This window comes from Larus michahellis, chromosome 5, assembly GCF_964199755.1.
Source record: "Larus michahellis chromosome 5, bLarMic1.1, whole genome shotgun sequence".
Taxonomy (NCBI): Eukaryota; Metazoa; Chordata; class Aves; order Charadriiformes; family Laridae; genus Larus; species Larus michahellis.
The window spans coordinates 23,628,276-23,645,547 of record NC_133900.1 but is presented as its reverse complement, the minus strand read 5'-3'; the positions used below and the strand labels follow the sequence as shown (position 1 = coordinate 23,645,547).

General features: G+C 38.6%; 1 protein-coding gene across 7 annotated transcripts in view; it reads left to right on the top strand.

Annotated features, from left to right (window-relative positions):
• PTPN13 (protein tyrosine phosphatase non-receptor type 13) overlaps positions 1-17,272 on the top strand; it is a 128,065-nt gene that overhangs the window by 85,306 nt on the left and 25,487 nt on the right. For 6 of the 7 annotated variants that reach the window (XM_074589146.1, XM_074589145.1, XM_074589143.1 and 3 more), the window contains 12 exons: positions 21-173; positions 1,565-1,747; positions 2,914-3,076; positions 7,158-7,581; positions 7,750-7,847; positions 9,785-9,841; positions 11,123-11,215; positions 12,549-12,656; positions 13,419-13,550; positions 13,866-14,332; positions 15,300-15,443; positions 16,609-16,702. In XM_074589146.1, coding sequence (XP_074445247.1) covers positions 21-173; positions 1,565-1,747; positions 2,914-3,076; positions 7,158-7,581; positions 7,750-7,847; positions 9,785-9,841; positions 11,123-11,215; positions 12,549-12,656; positions 13,419-13,550; positions 13,866-14,332; positions 15,300-15,443; positions 16,609-16,702 — 2,116 coding nt within the window. The remainder of the gene's footprint in view (positions 1-20; positions 174-1,564; positions 1,748-2,913; positions 3,077-7,157; positions 7,582-7,749; positions 7,848-9,784; positions 9,842-11,122; positions 11,216-12,548; positions 12,657-13,418; positions 13,551-13,865; positions 14,333-15,299; positions 15,444-16,608; positions 16,703-17,272) is intronic. The other variant, XM_074589147.1, reaches the window with a different exon arrangement.

Genomic DNA, 17,272 nt, shown 5'->3' with positions numbered 1-17,272 from the left:
AAAATTTTTCTGTGTTTTAGGTGCATGGCATGTCATACTTCAGACTAGAACACTATGTCCCAGCTAGGGTGATGGAGAAACTAGATCTGTCCTACATCAAGGAAGAGCTGCCAAAATTGCATAGCACCTATGTGGGTGCATCTGAAAAAGAGACAGAGTTAGAATTTTTGAAGGTAAGTGGGCAGCAGTTTACTCCCTTAATCTGTGATTTAAGAAATTCCTTGTGGGAATATGGGTGTGTGGACTTCTAGCGAAAGCACAGGAAAACAGCTCAGGTTCTGAATAACACTGAAAGAAAGCAAGATGAAAAGGTCTTCTCAAAAGATATATCATGACAAGTGAAAAGAAATCTTAATAGATGGGAAGGAAGTCCTCTCACTTTTTTTTTTCTAACCAGTAGTTTTTCTGCTTTAGCTCAAGCTAGTTAAAAGCCACTGTTGATCCTTGTGTTTACTCTAAAGGAAGCTATGATTACGAGGCAGCACACCCTGTGTTCCCTAAGTCCTTTGTTCTATCTGTTGAGGAAAAAAAAAATTTAAATTATGAAAAGTTTTGTAACAGCTAAAACTGCTTACAGTGCTTGGCGTGAAGCAAGCCGGAAGTATTACCAAGCAGACTTTCTTGTGCAGGTACTATGTAAGATGATAGGAAAACTATAATCACTATAATCAACTATATATTTGGTTTATTCTAAAAGGACACATTAAGAAATGTAATTATGGATTTTGCTGCTGTTGCTCAGGAGATAATGGTCAGGTCCTGCCTTGATACAATGACTGCAAACGAGTTCAGGGGGTGATGGTTTGCTGCTGAGATAGTGGATAACCATTACACTGAAATTTCGCAGTCACACTGTAGTTTCACAGTCCCTTTAAGAAGGTGGTGGAAGAAGCACTCAGCTGACTTTGCCCCTTCTAAGGCTGTTGCTCGTTTGGCAGAAGTGTTCTTGTAACTTAACCACAGAGAACAAGACTAGGGGACTTGATCCTAGCTAAACCTAGTCTGACTGGGGTGGGGAGAGCAGTTACATTCCCTCGTTTAAGTCATTACATCAATCCCTTATGCTGGTACTGAAGAGAAAGCAAGAATGAATGACTGGGAGCGCAAAGTGACTGAAACTGCGTCTTTTGGCAGTTATGATGCCTTAATGTGATAACAGAATTGCAGTGTTAATCTAATTCTGTGTTTAAGAAATGTGTCAATAACAAGTGCATCTGGCTGGTTACAGTTTGTTACCAAAAATTGGTTCGTGCAAGTTTGATTTACTCACAGACGCTATTGATTCATGCTTTCATTGTTTGATTTTAATAAATGCTAAGTTCATTTGCTGTAGTGTTCGGCAGATAAAGAGATACTACCAAGACTTAAAACCCTCTAGAGCAGCTGATGTGTCTCTGTTGTAACATCTGTAAAATGTATAAGTGGAATCACCAGGCAGAGAAAAATCTTTTTTCTAAAATCCAGATATATATGCATATATTAAAATATTTGTATGGAGGTATAAAAAACTTGTAATAGCCTTAACTTCATATTCTTAGAAGTTTCATTACATTAATCTGTACAGTTGTGTCAGAGGCTCACAGAATATGGGGTTCATCTTCATCATGTGTTGCCTGAGAAGAGATCCCAAACAGGTATCCTTCTGGGAGTGTGCTCCAAAGGAGTTGTTATTTTTGAAGTTCACAATGGTGCCCGCACACCTGTACTACGCTTCCCGTGGAGAGAGACAAAGAAAATATCCTTCAGTGTAAGTCAGTCTATTTTCTGTGTGCACATGTCTACGTTTGTATCTCCAGATACTGGTTTTGTGTGTTTGTTATTTCTGTAAATTAAGCTGATGGTTTATAGTGTAATCTGACTACGTTTTGTGTGGCTGAGTTGTGTTGTATTATGGAATTGAAGTAGGAGTTTTGATGTTTTAAAGATTCTTTTTTTTTTCTCTTATTACCTTGCATTCTATGCTGCTGAGGTTCCAGCCTTAGAAGAGAGTTTAGTGCCTGTATTTTGGCACATCTGTATTGATGTGAAACATGGCTTCTTTCTAAAGAAGTCAAAGATAGGTCAAGGGTTGCTCTTAGCATGCGGAGAAGCTTTGCCCATTTACTGCATTTCTGGTGAATCTGCCCATGCTGTCATACGGGACATGGGTAGTGAAGAGTAAGAATCCTGCATTAGAGGACCTGGATACTGGCAAATGCCAGTACTCAGTGTAACTAGGAGATGCACCTACGTTGCTTTTAAATTTTCACATTTCCAAGAGTAGTTAAGTTAAATGAAATAGATGGCAGGGGCTGACACTTGATCTGGACGATACCAGCCAACCTTAGTGGGTACACAATAATCTGGTGTCAGTTTTTAATGAGGTGTTGAGGTTCAAATCCTTACTTTTATACAGGTATTGAAAACAGTACTTCTAACTCTGATACCTTATTGAAAAGCTAGAGCCTTTTTCATCTGTGATACGATTTTAGCTAGAATTGGTAAATTGAATTTTAAGAATTACTAAAAAGATAAACGTAAGACCTGGAACATTAACTGGTAGATTTAATAATTAGATGGGCTTCTAGTTCTTTTAGTCTTGAATGGCAGCACCCCCTGTGACTTCCTCAGAGGCTTTTGAAAACCCCATCTCGCAAAATGTCATAGTACTGGTTGTCATTAGTCAGCACTAATAGTAACAGAGACAGATTAAATAATAAAAAGTACCATCTCAGCTAGCCCAGAAGTATCTTTAAAGAGATACTTTGTAAATCTGAGATTACTTTCAGCCCCTATTTTAACAGAAATCTCTCCCATCAGTGCATTTTGCTTCAGTAAAGTTTGAATCCTGTAACTGTACACGAGCAAATGTAAAATTCTCTGTAGGCTAAAAGAAATCATGGTCTTCAACTTTTTTCTTTCTGCATTGTGTAGAAGAAGAAAATAACTTTGCAGAACACCTCAGATGGTATCAAGCATGCATTTCAGACTGACAATAGTAAGACTTGCCAGTACCTTTTGCATCTATGCTCTTCCCAGCATAAGTTCCAACTACAGATGAGAGCCAGACAGAGCAACCAAGACACTCAGGACATTGGTAAGGACTGTGATGCTGTGTTGGTTTTTAATAGCAATCTAAATATATTTTTGTAAGGAGAAAAACTAAATTTGAGCTTCAGTAATTCTACTGAGTGCTGCATATGTGTAGCTCTACATTTGAAGAGTTTATACTATAAAGAGAATCTATTAGCTAAGTTTGTTTACATCTTGTTTAAGGGGTGGGGGGGGAGAGAGTTGGTAGATCACACAGAGCTGGCACACAGCAGCTCCTGTAAAATAAAAGGAATCTAAAAATAGGTCATGAATTTGGTTAATAGCTTTTGGCTTTTTTAGAAAGAACTTGAAGATATTCCAATAATAGGCTTTTTACCTTTTCCTTGAAGTGAAATTAATTGGTTTGATTATGTGGAATTACAGAAAAAATGGTGTGATCATGTGAGGGCAAATACAGTAGGGAGTGTTTCATGATGCCGCATCTGTAAGTTGTGGGTTTAGCTGTCTTAATTCACTTAGCGTTTGGTGGACCCAGTAAGGAACAGCACTGATGCTAATCAGTTTTCTTCAGAATTGCCGTTTAATTTGCGTGTATAATAAAAAATGTAAAGGTAATCTTTTTAGATAGAAAATATTCAATTGGAGAATACAGTCATTGAGAAAACCCTCTGCACTGATTTCTTCGCTATTTGGAGCAGAGCTCACTTGGCTGGCTGGCCTTCAGCACAGCCTATTTTGCTCAGTTTGCCTGCTCATTCTTTCTTTGTTCCCTGTTTTTATCTGTCTGCATTCCAGTTGCTGCTAATCCAGACTTCTACCAGCATAGCTGGGATGGAGTTTGACCCCATTGCTGTGGAGATTGTGATCTCTAATTTAAAAAAAAAAAAAAGGGGGGGGGGGCAACTATGCAGCCTTTTTTCTATTCAACTAACTTAGTGCAAAGAAATGGGACCAAGTGACTTAAAGCCTGACTTAGTGCTTGCTTATCCTGAATTGCAAAGAAAAGCAGTACATGAAAGGCTTTCTTAGCTAGGCGTACTTGGATGCTCTTAGAGATGCAGTATGTGTTGTGTAGATCACCTGGAATTCAGAGGTCTCGAATTTAATCAATCGTTTGTAACCAGAAACAAATAAGTCAGTATTATGGTTAAGTCCATTACCCTTGGTTATTAAAAGTAAAAATTCAAACAAAAAATTTGCTTTTGTCATAACTTTACTGATATAAATTGATAAGCTGTGTTTCTCTCTCCTGCATATGTGTACACATATAGCAATAGAGTTACTAGAATGATATTTTTAAAAAAGAAAATATTGTAATACAGGTAAGAGAAAATAAGGATGAAGCAGCTGGTCAAAATAATGTACTAATTATAAGTACTGCTTTTCTTTTGTTAGAGCAGTGAAATCCCAGGCAGTATTTGGGAAGCATTATTCTTGGCCTGCAGAAACATCAAGTATTCTTTTTTTTTTTTTTTTTTAGAGGCCTTAAAATGTCAGTAAAAACTGGTGATTGGAAGCACTCAGTGAAAAAAAAAAAAAAGCAGATGACAATATTATTCTCTCAAGGCTGATGACCACAGGAAGTGTATGTTTTGAAGGTTCCTTACTTAAGGATTGATTCTGGGTTAACAGCACAGTGAACACAAGCATATGCCTGTAATGCTTGCAGTGTTCATGGGGTGGAGAAGCAGACTTCAGAAGATTAATGTGCTTTGGAAGATTCTTTAGAAATACAGTATTACAGTGTCTTGCAAGACTCACCTTGATTTCAGACAATGAATGGAGAAAACCTTTTGAGATGAGGAAGAAAGCCTGGCGTGCATAGTGGCAGTTAACAAATTTTCATGAAATCTAACAAGAGGATGGAGGCATGAGGGAGAGCACTTTATAGCCCCTGTGATGTACCGTCGCATGTTTTTCACTTGTTGTGTAATGCCTTCAGTGACCTGGGATAAACCCACTTTAAAACACGTAAATCTAATAGAAAGACTAGGGCTTGGAAAATCAAAGGAAAATGCCTTTTGAATAACATTTTTTTCTGTAGGAATAGAAAGAGATGAGACACAATGTTTTAAAAAAAAAAAAATAGCAATTTTATGGTGCATAAGAAAGGTGATAAACTGTAACCTGAGGAATGATGGTTCCTTTTTTGCATGATTTCTGTGGCCATGCAGTGAGCAGAACCAAGCATTGAGTTTTAAGATGGGTGTTTGGATTCCTGAAAGGGCATATAGAAAATGACAAAGTTGAAGTGAAAGTTAAGTCAGCCTTACAAAGGACAAGTTTTGAGCACATGAGAATTTTCCGTTAAAGCGCTGGCAGAAGGTGTGAAAGGCCTAATGTCTATGTAGATAATGATGTGAAAGTATTCACCTGAAATCCATAGGGAAATCCTGTTTGGTGTTTGCAGAGGGTAAGTAGGATGTCAGGAGAAGAGGTATTAGAATATTTTATTAAGGTAGTCTTCCCCAGGATGGGAACATGACAAGAGCAAGCGTCACTGATAGCTTCTGTCAGAGTCAGGAACCTGAGATTTGTGGATCTCTGGTCTGATAGAGCAAAACAGTTCTTACGTAGCTCGTCAAGTCTGTCTGGTGGCTATGGCTAAAAGAGTATTTGGTGTGGGTAAGGAAGTGGTAGCTATATACTAATTCACCTTCAAAAAGGACAAAAAAAATACCTTCCATAACTGAATCTTGTCAATCAGTATGCCTGTTACAGAGAAAGCATGAGTTACTGTTGCAGTTAATTCCTGCCCTAGGTACTGGAGGACGGAATGGCTTTTGGAATAACAGTGCTGAGGTTGCATTTGCTAAATACACTCTTTAATGGTGAATACTTTGGTATTTAGTAAAGCTGATGGACGATGTGTACCAAAAAGTAGCATTTTCCTTTTGAGTTACAGTACAGCTTCCTAAAGCACCTTATTTCTTAGCTGTATGTAGAGTTTTTAAAAAAAAAAAAAAACAAAACCAAAACCACAACAAAAACCCAAACAAAAACAACAACAAAAAAACCCCCAAGTTAACCCTAAATCAGAAATATATATACAGTTGAGCATTGCTTTTCCTCAGACTTCCCTGGGAACTGACTCCAAGACATCAGTGGAGTTTATGAAGGGTTCAGATGGCCTGATTTCCTTTAAAGGCTCTAACCAGCAAACATGTTGCCACAGCTTATCAAGTTTCTGTGAGAGCGCCAAACCACAGGAACTTAACTGCTAGCCATAGGAGGCAGTTAGGCTAATAGAAATGAGCCCTGCTCAGCTTTGCTCTGAATTAAGGGGGCGTTAGGCTAAGTTGCATTATCTTGCATTTGCTTTCAGCTAAGAACATCCACCCAGACAGTTCCCACGACTCAGCTGACAGTAATTTAATTACAACCCAAAACCTGTTTCTCTCTACTGCTTAAGGGAATCCTGGTTCATGAGTCAAAAAGTCTGGCAAACCCTAGTCAACACTTCCTGTTCTGTGCTAAAACATTTAGGATGTTTCTGGCAGGGCAAGTCCCCCAGGTGCACCTGAGTGAACTGATGCTCTTTAACCAGGTAGAGAGACTGCCAAGCCCCCACAACTTTGCAGCTGTACTGTAAGCATGTCAGGGGCTCATGCGAAAACTAAGCAATGAATGGATGGAGGTTTGGTAGGATCTGATAGTGTAGAGGTGGGTGAGCCCTATTTGTTTAGATTCTGGAAAAGACTTGTATGAGCAGGGTAAATGAAGTGTAGTCTTCTAGGTCACTTGGCTTGAGGATATTTGTTTGCTTTGCAGAAAGAGATGATGTGCCTGTATGTAAGTTTAACACAGCAGTTTAACAGGGAATATGAGTCTTCATGCTAATAAGGGGATAAATATTCTGCTGTTCTGTGTTTTTGGACTTCAGTGTTGTAGGTGGTCAGGTTAGTGTAATGTCATGAACTCCAAACTTTGCTTTCTGAGCAAACTGCATGGTGGTTGGTTTTATGTACCTGATGATGGTATGTACCTCTACGCATCTGGAGAAAACGTGCTTTGGGCATGTTGGTTGTTTAAAATGCATGCTTTACACAAGGAGGTCACACTAACTGCGCTGTATAACTTAAATTTGTTTGTTTTCTGTTTTAAATAAAAATATAAATCCACAGAAAGGGCTTCATTTAGGAGCCTAAACCTTCATGCAGACTCTGTCAAAGGTTTCAACATGGGACGAGCCATCAGTACTGGTAGCCTGGCCAGCAGCACTTTGAACCGGCTTGCCGTTCGACCTCTGTCTGTTCAAGCAGAGATTCTGAAGAGGTTGTCCTGCTCTGAGCTTTCACTCTTCCAGCCGCTTCCTGGCTCATCAAAGGACAAGAACGATAAGACTCCGTGGGAGGAAAGACCCAGGGTTATGAGCAAGTCATTTCACGATCTGAGTCAGAGCCACATCTCGGTTTACCCCCCAAGGAAAAATATTATTACTGCTTTGGACTCTTCCCCACAAAAAATAGAAGACATAATGGGAAGAGTCTTTCAGCAAATGCCAAAATTTGATACTGGATCAGCAGCGGGAGCATTAAAACTGAGCAAGTAAGGGTCTCTCTGACCACCCTGCAATATCTTTGTGTACAGTCAATGTACATTTTGCATCAGTTTTGATTTATTATTCATACCATTATTTTATTACATTGATCCTTCCCTCTCCCAACTTCCTCTTCCCTCTGTCTGGTTCCCCCTTCTCTCCTTCTCCTCTTTAAGTTCAAAATCTCATGCAGGTTTAAGTAGAAGCCCTGAAAGAAAGAAAAATGACTCAGACTCATCATCTATTGAAGATACCGGTCAAGCCTATGTTGTAGGTCAGCATGCAAAAAATAATATTACTGTATTTACTAACTAACCTCTAAAATTGCTTTGGGTGTAATGCTTTGATATATTTATTAACTGATGGTAATATTTCAATTTCAAAAAGGGAGCAGAGTATCACATGTTAAAGTAATCCAGGCCAGTTGGCTGTTGTTCCTGAATAATTGTTGCAATGAATCAAAAATCCTTTGGACAACACTAGTCTATACACGGGAGTGCAAAGTATTAGTTCTTGACAGTAAAAGCTGTTCCAGAAAACATCTTCCATTTTGTCACTTCAGAGTGCCAGTTTATTGTGTGGATCTTTTGATAATGTGCTAGTCTTCAAGCTTGTTTATCAAGCTTGAACTCTTTAAGTGGAAAGGACGCAGAGAGTGATTTTTGGAAGTGCACTCAGTTTGGCATAAGGTGCCTATTGGCTAGTACCTCTGAGCAGTAACTGCACAGTTCTTTTTTTGTCTGGTCTCATATGGATATAATAAATTCGGTACAATTTTTTTTTGCGGTGCATTGGGTATTTCACAAAAACACTCTTGTAATGAGCTAAGCCAGATGTACTTAAGCCATTTACTTGGCAAGGATTGTATTGCACACAAATTGTCTTACTAGGCATTAAAAATACAGAGTTCACATAAAAAAAGTTTCAGAGCAGCTAAATAGACTTAAACTCGCATGTTGGGCTATTGTACATTAATTTTTAATATCTGTGTGTCATCAGTTTCCCTGTTATAATAATGGAAACTACAATGACTGGAACATTTGCAGCCTTAGCTTGCTTTTCTTGCTTTGCTTTTGCTTAATATTAAAATACTGATTAGTCACGGAACATCAGAAAAAGTGGAAGAAGGTTAAGTTTATGGGGGTCAATATAAACAAACTTGCAAAAGAACCTGAAGAAAAAGAAAGGAAAAAAAAAAACAACAAAAAACAACACCCCCCCAAAAAAAGCGTGACATAGAAACGCTTACCACATCTACCCCCACTGCCCTTGAAACCGGGGCTGACTTAGAACCGTGCTTTTTCAGTACCAAGAGCATAAGCTACTGAAGAGTGAGATGAGGCATGCAGTTCCTCTAGTGAGTGGTTGCAGCCATTTATCCTATGCTTTTAGCTTACAATTGCAGTTATCATGTGCTTACCCATAATCTGGGCAGCAGTTCTGGTAAGGATCTTAGCTGTATGTCAGAAAGTCTTGCTGCATCACTTTGCCTTGCACTGAGACACACATTCTTTGCATGATGAAACTCACCAGGCAAAACTTTTAAGGTTCAGAGGTTCGGAGGTTCGGAAAGGGCCAGGACTACTTTCCTAAGAAGCCGAATTATCTTACCTCATTTCCATTCATAACTTAGTACATTTATTACTTTATCCTCTTTATCTGGCCGTATTTGCTTAGCATTGTTCATTCTAAAGAAAATATAATTCTATATGTAAACCAATCCAAATAGAAGTACTTGGTTCAAATTGCTTGTTACTGCAGCAACTTAATTGTAAGTGTACAAAATCTTACAAGATTCCTGTTGTGTTGGTTTATTTGGTTATATTAATATTTGATTAATTCATATATTAGGTTATATGCATATTCATCCAATCCTGTCAGAAAATTCAGTCTTGACTTTCTTTCTTAAAGATCCGTTAATTTTATCTGAAGTTAACAGTGGTTGTAAAGGCCAGACCTCTGTCCTTTCTTTAGTTCTTTGCTTCTGTGTGAGCTAACCATCAATCTGAACCTTGAACTACAACCAAAGTACATGAGTAATTTGGATTTGCTCATCCAAAACTACTTTCATGTTTATTCATTTTTAAAATAAATAATCTGATATTGTCAATGAGCCCATCTGTACTGTGTAAAGTATGAAATACTTCTTGGTAGCTTTTGTATTAAAAAATATATTTATAATAATGTGTAATATTTCCATTCATGTCACAGGTGTTAGCACGAATACTTCAGGAAATCTTCCGTCACAGACGCTGTTAAAAGAGAGCAGTAAGTTGATAAATAATACGCCTATAGAATTAATTCAGTAGGTTTGTGAAGCACTTGTCAAGTGCTGTTTCTGTCCTGTTTCTTCTCTATTCTTAAATCAAATACTTCTCCCAGTTAGTTGGATAGGACATTTTCCTAAATACAACTCCTAATATTTCCTTTGGATTGCTTCTTGGGGAAGATTTTCACATCTGTGTGTAATGTTTTTCAATTATGAATAGTGTCTGTTTAGTTTGAGACTTGAAGGATGCTACTACCTAACATACCATGCTCGTCAAAGCTCATTTCCCTTCCTTGTGAGGTACTGGTTCTGTAGAGCCCAAGAAGACTCTTTTCTTTTTAGTTCTTCTACTCTTTAGGTTTGACTTGGTTTTGTGGGTGAAAAACTCCTTCTCCAGGTGGTGCAGTCTGCTGCACTGTCTTGCACCACTGTTTTCTGCTTGTACCAGTGTGTAGAGCTCTGTAGGTTTCTGCTGTTGTGGAATTGCATGTTCCACTTAAGGCAAAAGTATGCCAGGCACTCCAGACCAAATGAGTTGTATCTTCTCTAGGCAGCAAATTCATGAGTTCAGACTTACAGAATGTTGGTGTTTCCTGAAGTTTCAAGAGACTGGCTTTGCCCCCCCCCCCCCCGCCCCAAATCATGCACCTTCTGTCTATTAAGTGCCTGGGTCTACTTTAACCTGTTGGGAACCCTCAGGAGTAACATAAATCTATTATGAAGGTGTTCGAATTTTGGAAGAGGCAGAATCAGCAGTCTGGGGATCAGCAGCAAATGAGGAAATAAAGAAGATAGGTTTTAGTAGGTATTCTAATGTTGGTTGTTTTTAATGAAGGACCACCATTAAGAGAACTCGCTGAGTAACATTTCAGTAACTTCATATAATGAGCCTCAGTTTCACTTTTACCAATGTGCTTATGTCCTGTCTACGTGAGCACGGCATGTAAACAAAGATATAAATACTTCGCTAAACTAAGGCTAATAAGTTTGAAGATTCTAGGGCTCAATTGTGTTATGATTCCAAGAGACTATGCTAAGTGCTTTTCTTAGGAGGAATAAAAGGTTTTAACTGCTGAAGATGGGACTGAGTTATAATGGTGGTGGTTTGTTGTTTCTTTTTATATTTGGTCATGGCTTGGAAGATGAAAGTTGGACCCACTAGTTCAGAACAGCTTTTCAGGTTATCAGAGAAGTTATCTTTTTTAATGGAATAGAACTTCAAGGCACACCTGAAGGGAAGTATTCAGGTAGTATCTGATCATGAAATGTTGGCTTTTCAGGTGACTCTCTGCAAACAACACAAACCAGAGTTGCCTCACCAGAGAGAGAGATCACTTTGGTGAACTTGAAAAAGGATGAACAATTGGGCTTAGGTAAGTGTCTTTAAAATTGTTGTTGTCATGTGTATTCCTAGATGCCAAAAAAGAAAATAAAGTTTTCTGGTCTGTGTTTAAGTGTTTATTGTAGGAATGAGGAAAGCAGTGCAGACAGTAGCTGGATTTCGAAGGCGTTTAAGATGCTACTTGGTTAGCACCTGCTACTGTTCTGTTGAGTCATGTTTAAGCAAGTCTGTTTCTCAGTTTTTCCATATTGTAAGTGTAGGATAATATTTCTATTGTAAACTAGTGATCGTAAAATTTGGCTTTTAAGGTTTATCTCTGTGTTCAGGTATAAGATTTTTGTCTGTGCGGAAACCTTGCAGCTGTGGCAGCTTGAAGGCTTTAAACAAACAAAAAAAGACATAAAGCCATTATGAGCTAATGGTGGAGTGTTTTTCTTACTCTTGTAATATGATCAGATGGAACACAAATTTGAGGTTAAAGGAGGCTGGAAGATGAGATATTTGCATTCCATTCCTCCTCCTACTGCTGAGTTTTTTCATAAGCCCACATAATTTTTCCCTGTATGAGTAATGAGTAATTTAGTGTTGGTATTGTGCTTTAGGGAGGCTCTCTAAAGTGTCCTTAAGGACATTGTTTTGTCTGTCATTCAAAATTGGACTGTTGCATATGTTTGAAGAGGAGAAAAAGCCTACAAGACAGTACTTAGTGTTTACCCTGCATAGTAACTTAAGAGTTGACCAAAAAAGGAAAGAAATTCGTTTGAAATGCACCATTTCTTCTCTTTCTTCCCCATGCAATCTGTGGTACTTTGCTGTTTTAGCTAGAACAGAGAAGACCCGGTATCTTCCGTTTTCTTTTGTTTTGTCTTGAACATACTTCCCAGGTTTACCTGGCAGAATCAGCAGAACTAGATTAGAAGCTTCAAAAGAAAACACGGAGTTGAAAAAAACTCAGTTAAGACCAGGGTCAAACATTTAGGTGAACCTGACAATGGAGGGGAAAAAAATTTTTGAAGTAAGAGAAAATACATTTCATCTGGTCAGCAAATGTACATGTAATGTCATCTGTTTGTGCGAGTGTTTCTCTTGCCACAGTTGTCTTCTGTAGCTTTTCCTGGAATTTTCTGGGAAGCCAGCTAGGCAAAGTGAAATGCTTTCTCGAAAACAGAGAATGCAATATAGCTTTATCAAAAAAGCTTTACCGCTTACTTTCATGTAGACTTCTTTGAGATGTATAGTCTTCTTTTACTTTACATTTATTAGAATGACGTAAGTTTTTGGCCGATCTGAAATATGGACTTGTATTCTGTTAAGTTACACTGTGATCACTGACATTTTTGCCTGCTTTGGGCCTTTTTTAATAGGCTTTCAAATAGTCGGCGGAGAGAAGACGGGGAAACTTGATCTGGGAATTTTTATTCATTCAGTTATTCCTGGAGGGCCAGCTGATTTGGAAGGCTCTCTAAAACCAGGTGAACAGTGTAAATAAGAAGAGGTGTATACATGAAAGAAAATGCCAAACACATATGTAGTACCGTTTCCATCTATGGCTGCGGGCATCAGTCCCTTACAAATGCTGACCTTCAGTTACCTTCTGGATAGCTTCTGAAATCTGGTGATACTTCTTTGTTAAACTATACGAAAACAAAAATCATTCAAATCAAAGTAAAAATGATAAAGCTTGAAGTAGCAGAAACTTAAAGTTACATAAAAAGGGCTTTATTTGCTATTTTGTCTTTATAGATGCTTTGTAATTTCAATTTTTTAAAACTCCAAATCCATACTTTAATTTTAGAGAAAGTGAAGGTAACCATGTGGCTACTATAGCGGGGGAGGCGGGGGGCGGGTGGGGAAGAGAATGTATTTTATTTAATATCTGCTTGGGTTTTTTTCTTTTCATTTTGGTCTGTGCCGTGAACTGAACTGCATATTGCTTATTCTTCTTCTTGATATTTGCTTTTGCATCCGTTTTTCTACAGGAGAAGAGAAAGTAGGAATCATAATGTGGAAAGGTTAGCCACATTTAAAAAGAAGAAATATCATAACCAGTTCTTGTGGCTTGTTTAGGTTTTGGGGTTTTTTAATGATTAGAGTTCCCTATTCCAGCATCACTTGAATCTTAGTAATTTTTAACCGATGCATTTTGTAGAGATTTTCAGACCCGTACTCGACATTCTTACTGATGGATAAAAATGTAGATGTTATATTGTATCTGAACAAACCCTTTCGTGCAGGACACCGACTAATATCCGTAAATAGCACAAGTTTAGAAGGCGTCAGCCACCATGCAGCATTAGAAATTTTGGAGAATGCACCTGAAGACGTGACACTTGTTATCTCTCAGCCCAAGGACAAGCTATCCAAAGGTACAGAGAGAAATTTTCCTTATTATTAAAGATTATTCCTTATTATTGAAGAGTTGTTGTTTGAGCACTCTGCCTTCTCTGACACCTTTTGTAAAGTCCTTTCTGTGTTTCTTTAAAATTACTAATCTAATCAACTGAGATAAGTGTTTTATGGTGACCTTTGGTGAGGACCCATTGGTTGCATTGTAAATGGAAAGCGTTTTGCATAATATGAACAGGTGAAACCTTACATGGTTGTAAGCTGAGAAATTCGTGTCATACTGCAGATAACATGTTACCAGTTACTGATGACTCTCTTGTCTCCTGGTTTTTCAGCATCATCTAATGCTGCATACATCAGTAATGGAACCAGGGGTTATTTAAGGAGGCCGTCATCAGTGCAGGACAACGAGGCAGAGTCCTCTTCAGAAGAACACAATCGGTCACGTGGTCACCAGAGACCTGTTTCAGGGAGTTTGTCTGGTTTGTCAGGAGGCAAGCGGGATGGAAGTGTGAGGTCCCAGGATTCCAGAACAGAGAGTGCCAGCCTGTCTCAGAGCCAAACAGCCAACTTTTTTGGCAAACGTGCAAGTGGTAGAGCCCAGCAAGATCCTCAGCATTACAGTGATTCCCAGTCTGGGCTTTCTAAAATGAATGAGAAGAGAAGATCCTCATCTGACAGTACCAGAGCGAAAAATCAAAGGCCTGGAGTAGTCGAGTCTGTGGAATATTCTGACCGAGGGGATTCTGACATGGATGAAGCAACTTATTCCAGCAGTCAGGAGCAACATCCAGCTAAAAAGGCATAGTGTATTTCATATGAATATTTCCCATCAGTGTGTAACAGTGGTAGCGAAATAGCTGACTGTGGGTGTGAATGAGGTAAAAGGATGTGGCGGAAGGACAGCCTAGTCTGCAGCTTATCCTTCTAATCGCAAATGCTAATAGCTAATTTCTAATAGCTTGGTGATTTTGTTCAAAATAAATGGAGAAAATCACTCCTGTAACTTGAAACAACTTCCCAGCTTTCCATTGTCATGAGATGGTCATGTCTTATTAGAGGCAGATTGTGTTTTGGGATGAGCATACAGTGCACTTGTTGATTCTGTAGAAAATCACCTTTCAATTTTGTGTGTTTGTCTAACATGACCGTAGTCTAGTGACCACGCCTAGAGGTAAGTTTATTTACCTGGCAGATACATTTAAGTCTTTCCTAGATTAAAGTAGTAGGGATGCATCTGGAATGGGTTACAGGATCTTTAGGGATTGATCTAATCCATGGAAAACTCTTCTTGTGTAGTGAAGTTCAGCAGTGAGCCATGCTCTCAACAGACAGCTTGCTGCTTCACCTTTCCAAAAGTACGCAATGTCGAGCGCTACAAATTAATTCCTAACTTGCAGTGATTCCTCTTTTCAACTGATGGAGGTTATTTAATCAAGTTGTGGCAGCTCCTGCAAATTAATCCAAACAGAGCCTAGGCTGCTGTAATACTGCAGTACTATAGTTTGTGTTCTGTGAGCAACTCGCTTTATGGTCAATAAAGACTTAGTTGCTGAAAGCCAAGCATACTTCTGTGCTAAACTTGTTCAATGGCAGCAATGGAAGAGTTAAAGCAATGAGCCTTATGAGTCTTACTTGGTACTTCGCCACGTGGACTCCTTTTGAGTGTATCTTACTCAAAACCACACCCTTTAGGGTCTTAACTGTAAACTTCTGTTCTAATGGCAAATCATTCTCTCGTTTGTTTCTTTTTCTTTTTTTTAATAAAGGAATCTTCCTCAGCAAATACAGCAAACAAAATGAATTCTAAAAAGGTTACTGCAACACTTCTTAAACCTGGAGATATCTTTGAGGTTGAACTAGCCAAAAAAGATAACGGCTTGGGAATAAGTGTCACGGTACTGTTTGACAAGGTTTTTAGATGTTTTCTCTTTTTCTCTACTCCCAGCAACCCATTAAATTGCTAAATTACAAGGAAGCAAAATATTTTCTGGAGTCACTGTTAATTATATAGTTTTACAGATGTGTGATTAATCTTACCAAAGCTGAAAAGTAATACTTACTTTATATCCCTTTTCTTATCATCTGCCCTTTAAGTAACTCTTGTTGTTTTATGGTGGAGCCCCAAAGTCCCTATAGAATCTTATCACAGACGCCACTTTTGTGAGTATGACAAGCAGGATGATCTTTGTCCCTTGCTACCTAATAATGTGGCAAATTTACAAGGGGAGAAGTAAGATCTTCCCTTACTGGCATTTTAGGCAGTGGAAGCAGTAGTGTTACTTGAGTATCTATGCACCCCCACACACATATACCATGTTCAGTGTTCTCCATCTGCTGGATAAAAGGCAGAAAGCAAAAAAACTACTTAAATCCAAATAAGACCTGGCTGACACTGCTTTCTTGCAAAATGAAACAAAAATGTATTTTTAATGGACTAATATCTCTTCATGATATAAAGTTTTGAAGGTAGTTTATGTTTAGGGCCTGCCATACTGCAGAATCGTCTAGGTTGGAAGGGACCTTTAAGATCATCTAGTCCAGATGAAAGGCTAAGGCCCTCCAAAAACAATGCCGTTTGAGCTTGAGCAGATTTTTTCAACTTAGACCTATGAACTTACATGAGCTGAGAGAAAGCAGCACTCCTTAGTTTCCTGTTACATCAGAGGGGGTGCATTGGAGTAGGACACTGCACGGTTATGCATCTTCTGCTTTGGCATGCTATGTTCTCACACATCTCTGAGCTTTGATGTACACGCAAGCATCGCAAGCATGTAAAGTCCAGCATAATGCACACATGTTTCTGCTGAAGGACATTTTTTTTGTTTTGGGTGCATTTGCATTGTGATGCATTGTGTTTTTACAGTCTTCCCACTCCAACTTCATTTGTAATAAATTGCATGACTGTGAAAACATGCTTTGTGTAACATTTTGGTTTTAATAATTTGGCTGTTCTCTTTACGTGCCAGTAGCCCAAGTGCTTCCTGAGTACAGTTTTCCTTGTGTGACTTTGTGTTTAATTACTAAGTATTCTAACTGCAAAAAGACTAACAAATCCTGTTTTTGCTTTCCACTTAGGGCGGTGTAAATACTAGCATAAGGCATGGTGGTATTTATGTGAAAGCGATTATTCCTAAGGGAGCAGCTGAAGCAGATGGCAGAATAGAAAAAGGTAGTATTTCAGTTCTTTCAGTTGGGACTCAATGTGAAAAAAGGGCAGATAACTGTCTGTAGTGGAGTTGACAATGCTGTGTGGCCTAGAAGCTAGAAACTCTGTTTGCCTCCTTTCGTTGTACCTTTTTCACTGGGAAGAGCTGTTTTTCCAGGCTACTGCATTTGCAGTTGTCATTTTAAATATTGCCTTGATGGCTAATTCTGCAGGTGAAGACTGAAAAGAAAAAAAAAAGCGTAGAGCAACTGCAGAACCAACAGAAAACTGCTGAGAAGGGGGAGGGGAAAAATAGGAGGTGGGCTGCAGGACTTTTATATTTTTTTTTTCTAATGCAGCCTGTGTTAATGGAGAATACGTTTCTGTTCCAGCCGCAGAGAGAGAGGCCTTTGTATTATTTGTAGCCTTCTTGCTTGGCATGCTGAGCCAATACAGAAAATCACTGTAGTTATTATGGCTTTTCTTGTTTGTAAGCCAGGCCACATTCTTTACTGAAGTGAGAATTCCCTCTGTAGACTAAGATTTGTCTTTATTAAAGAGTCCGAGCTTTGTGTCAGGCTATCATTTTGATGG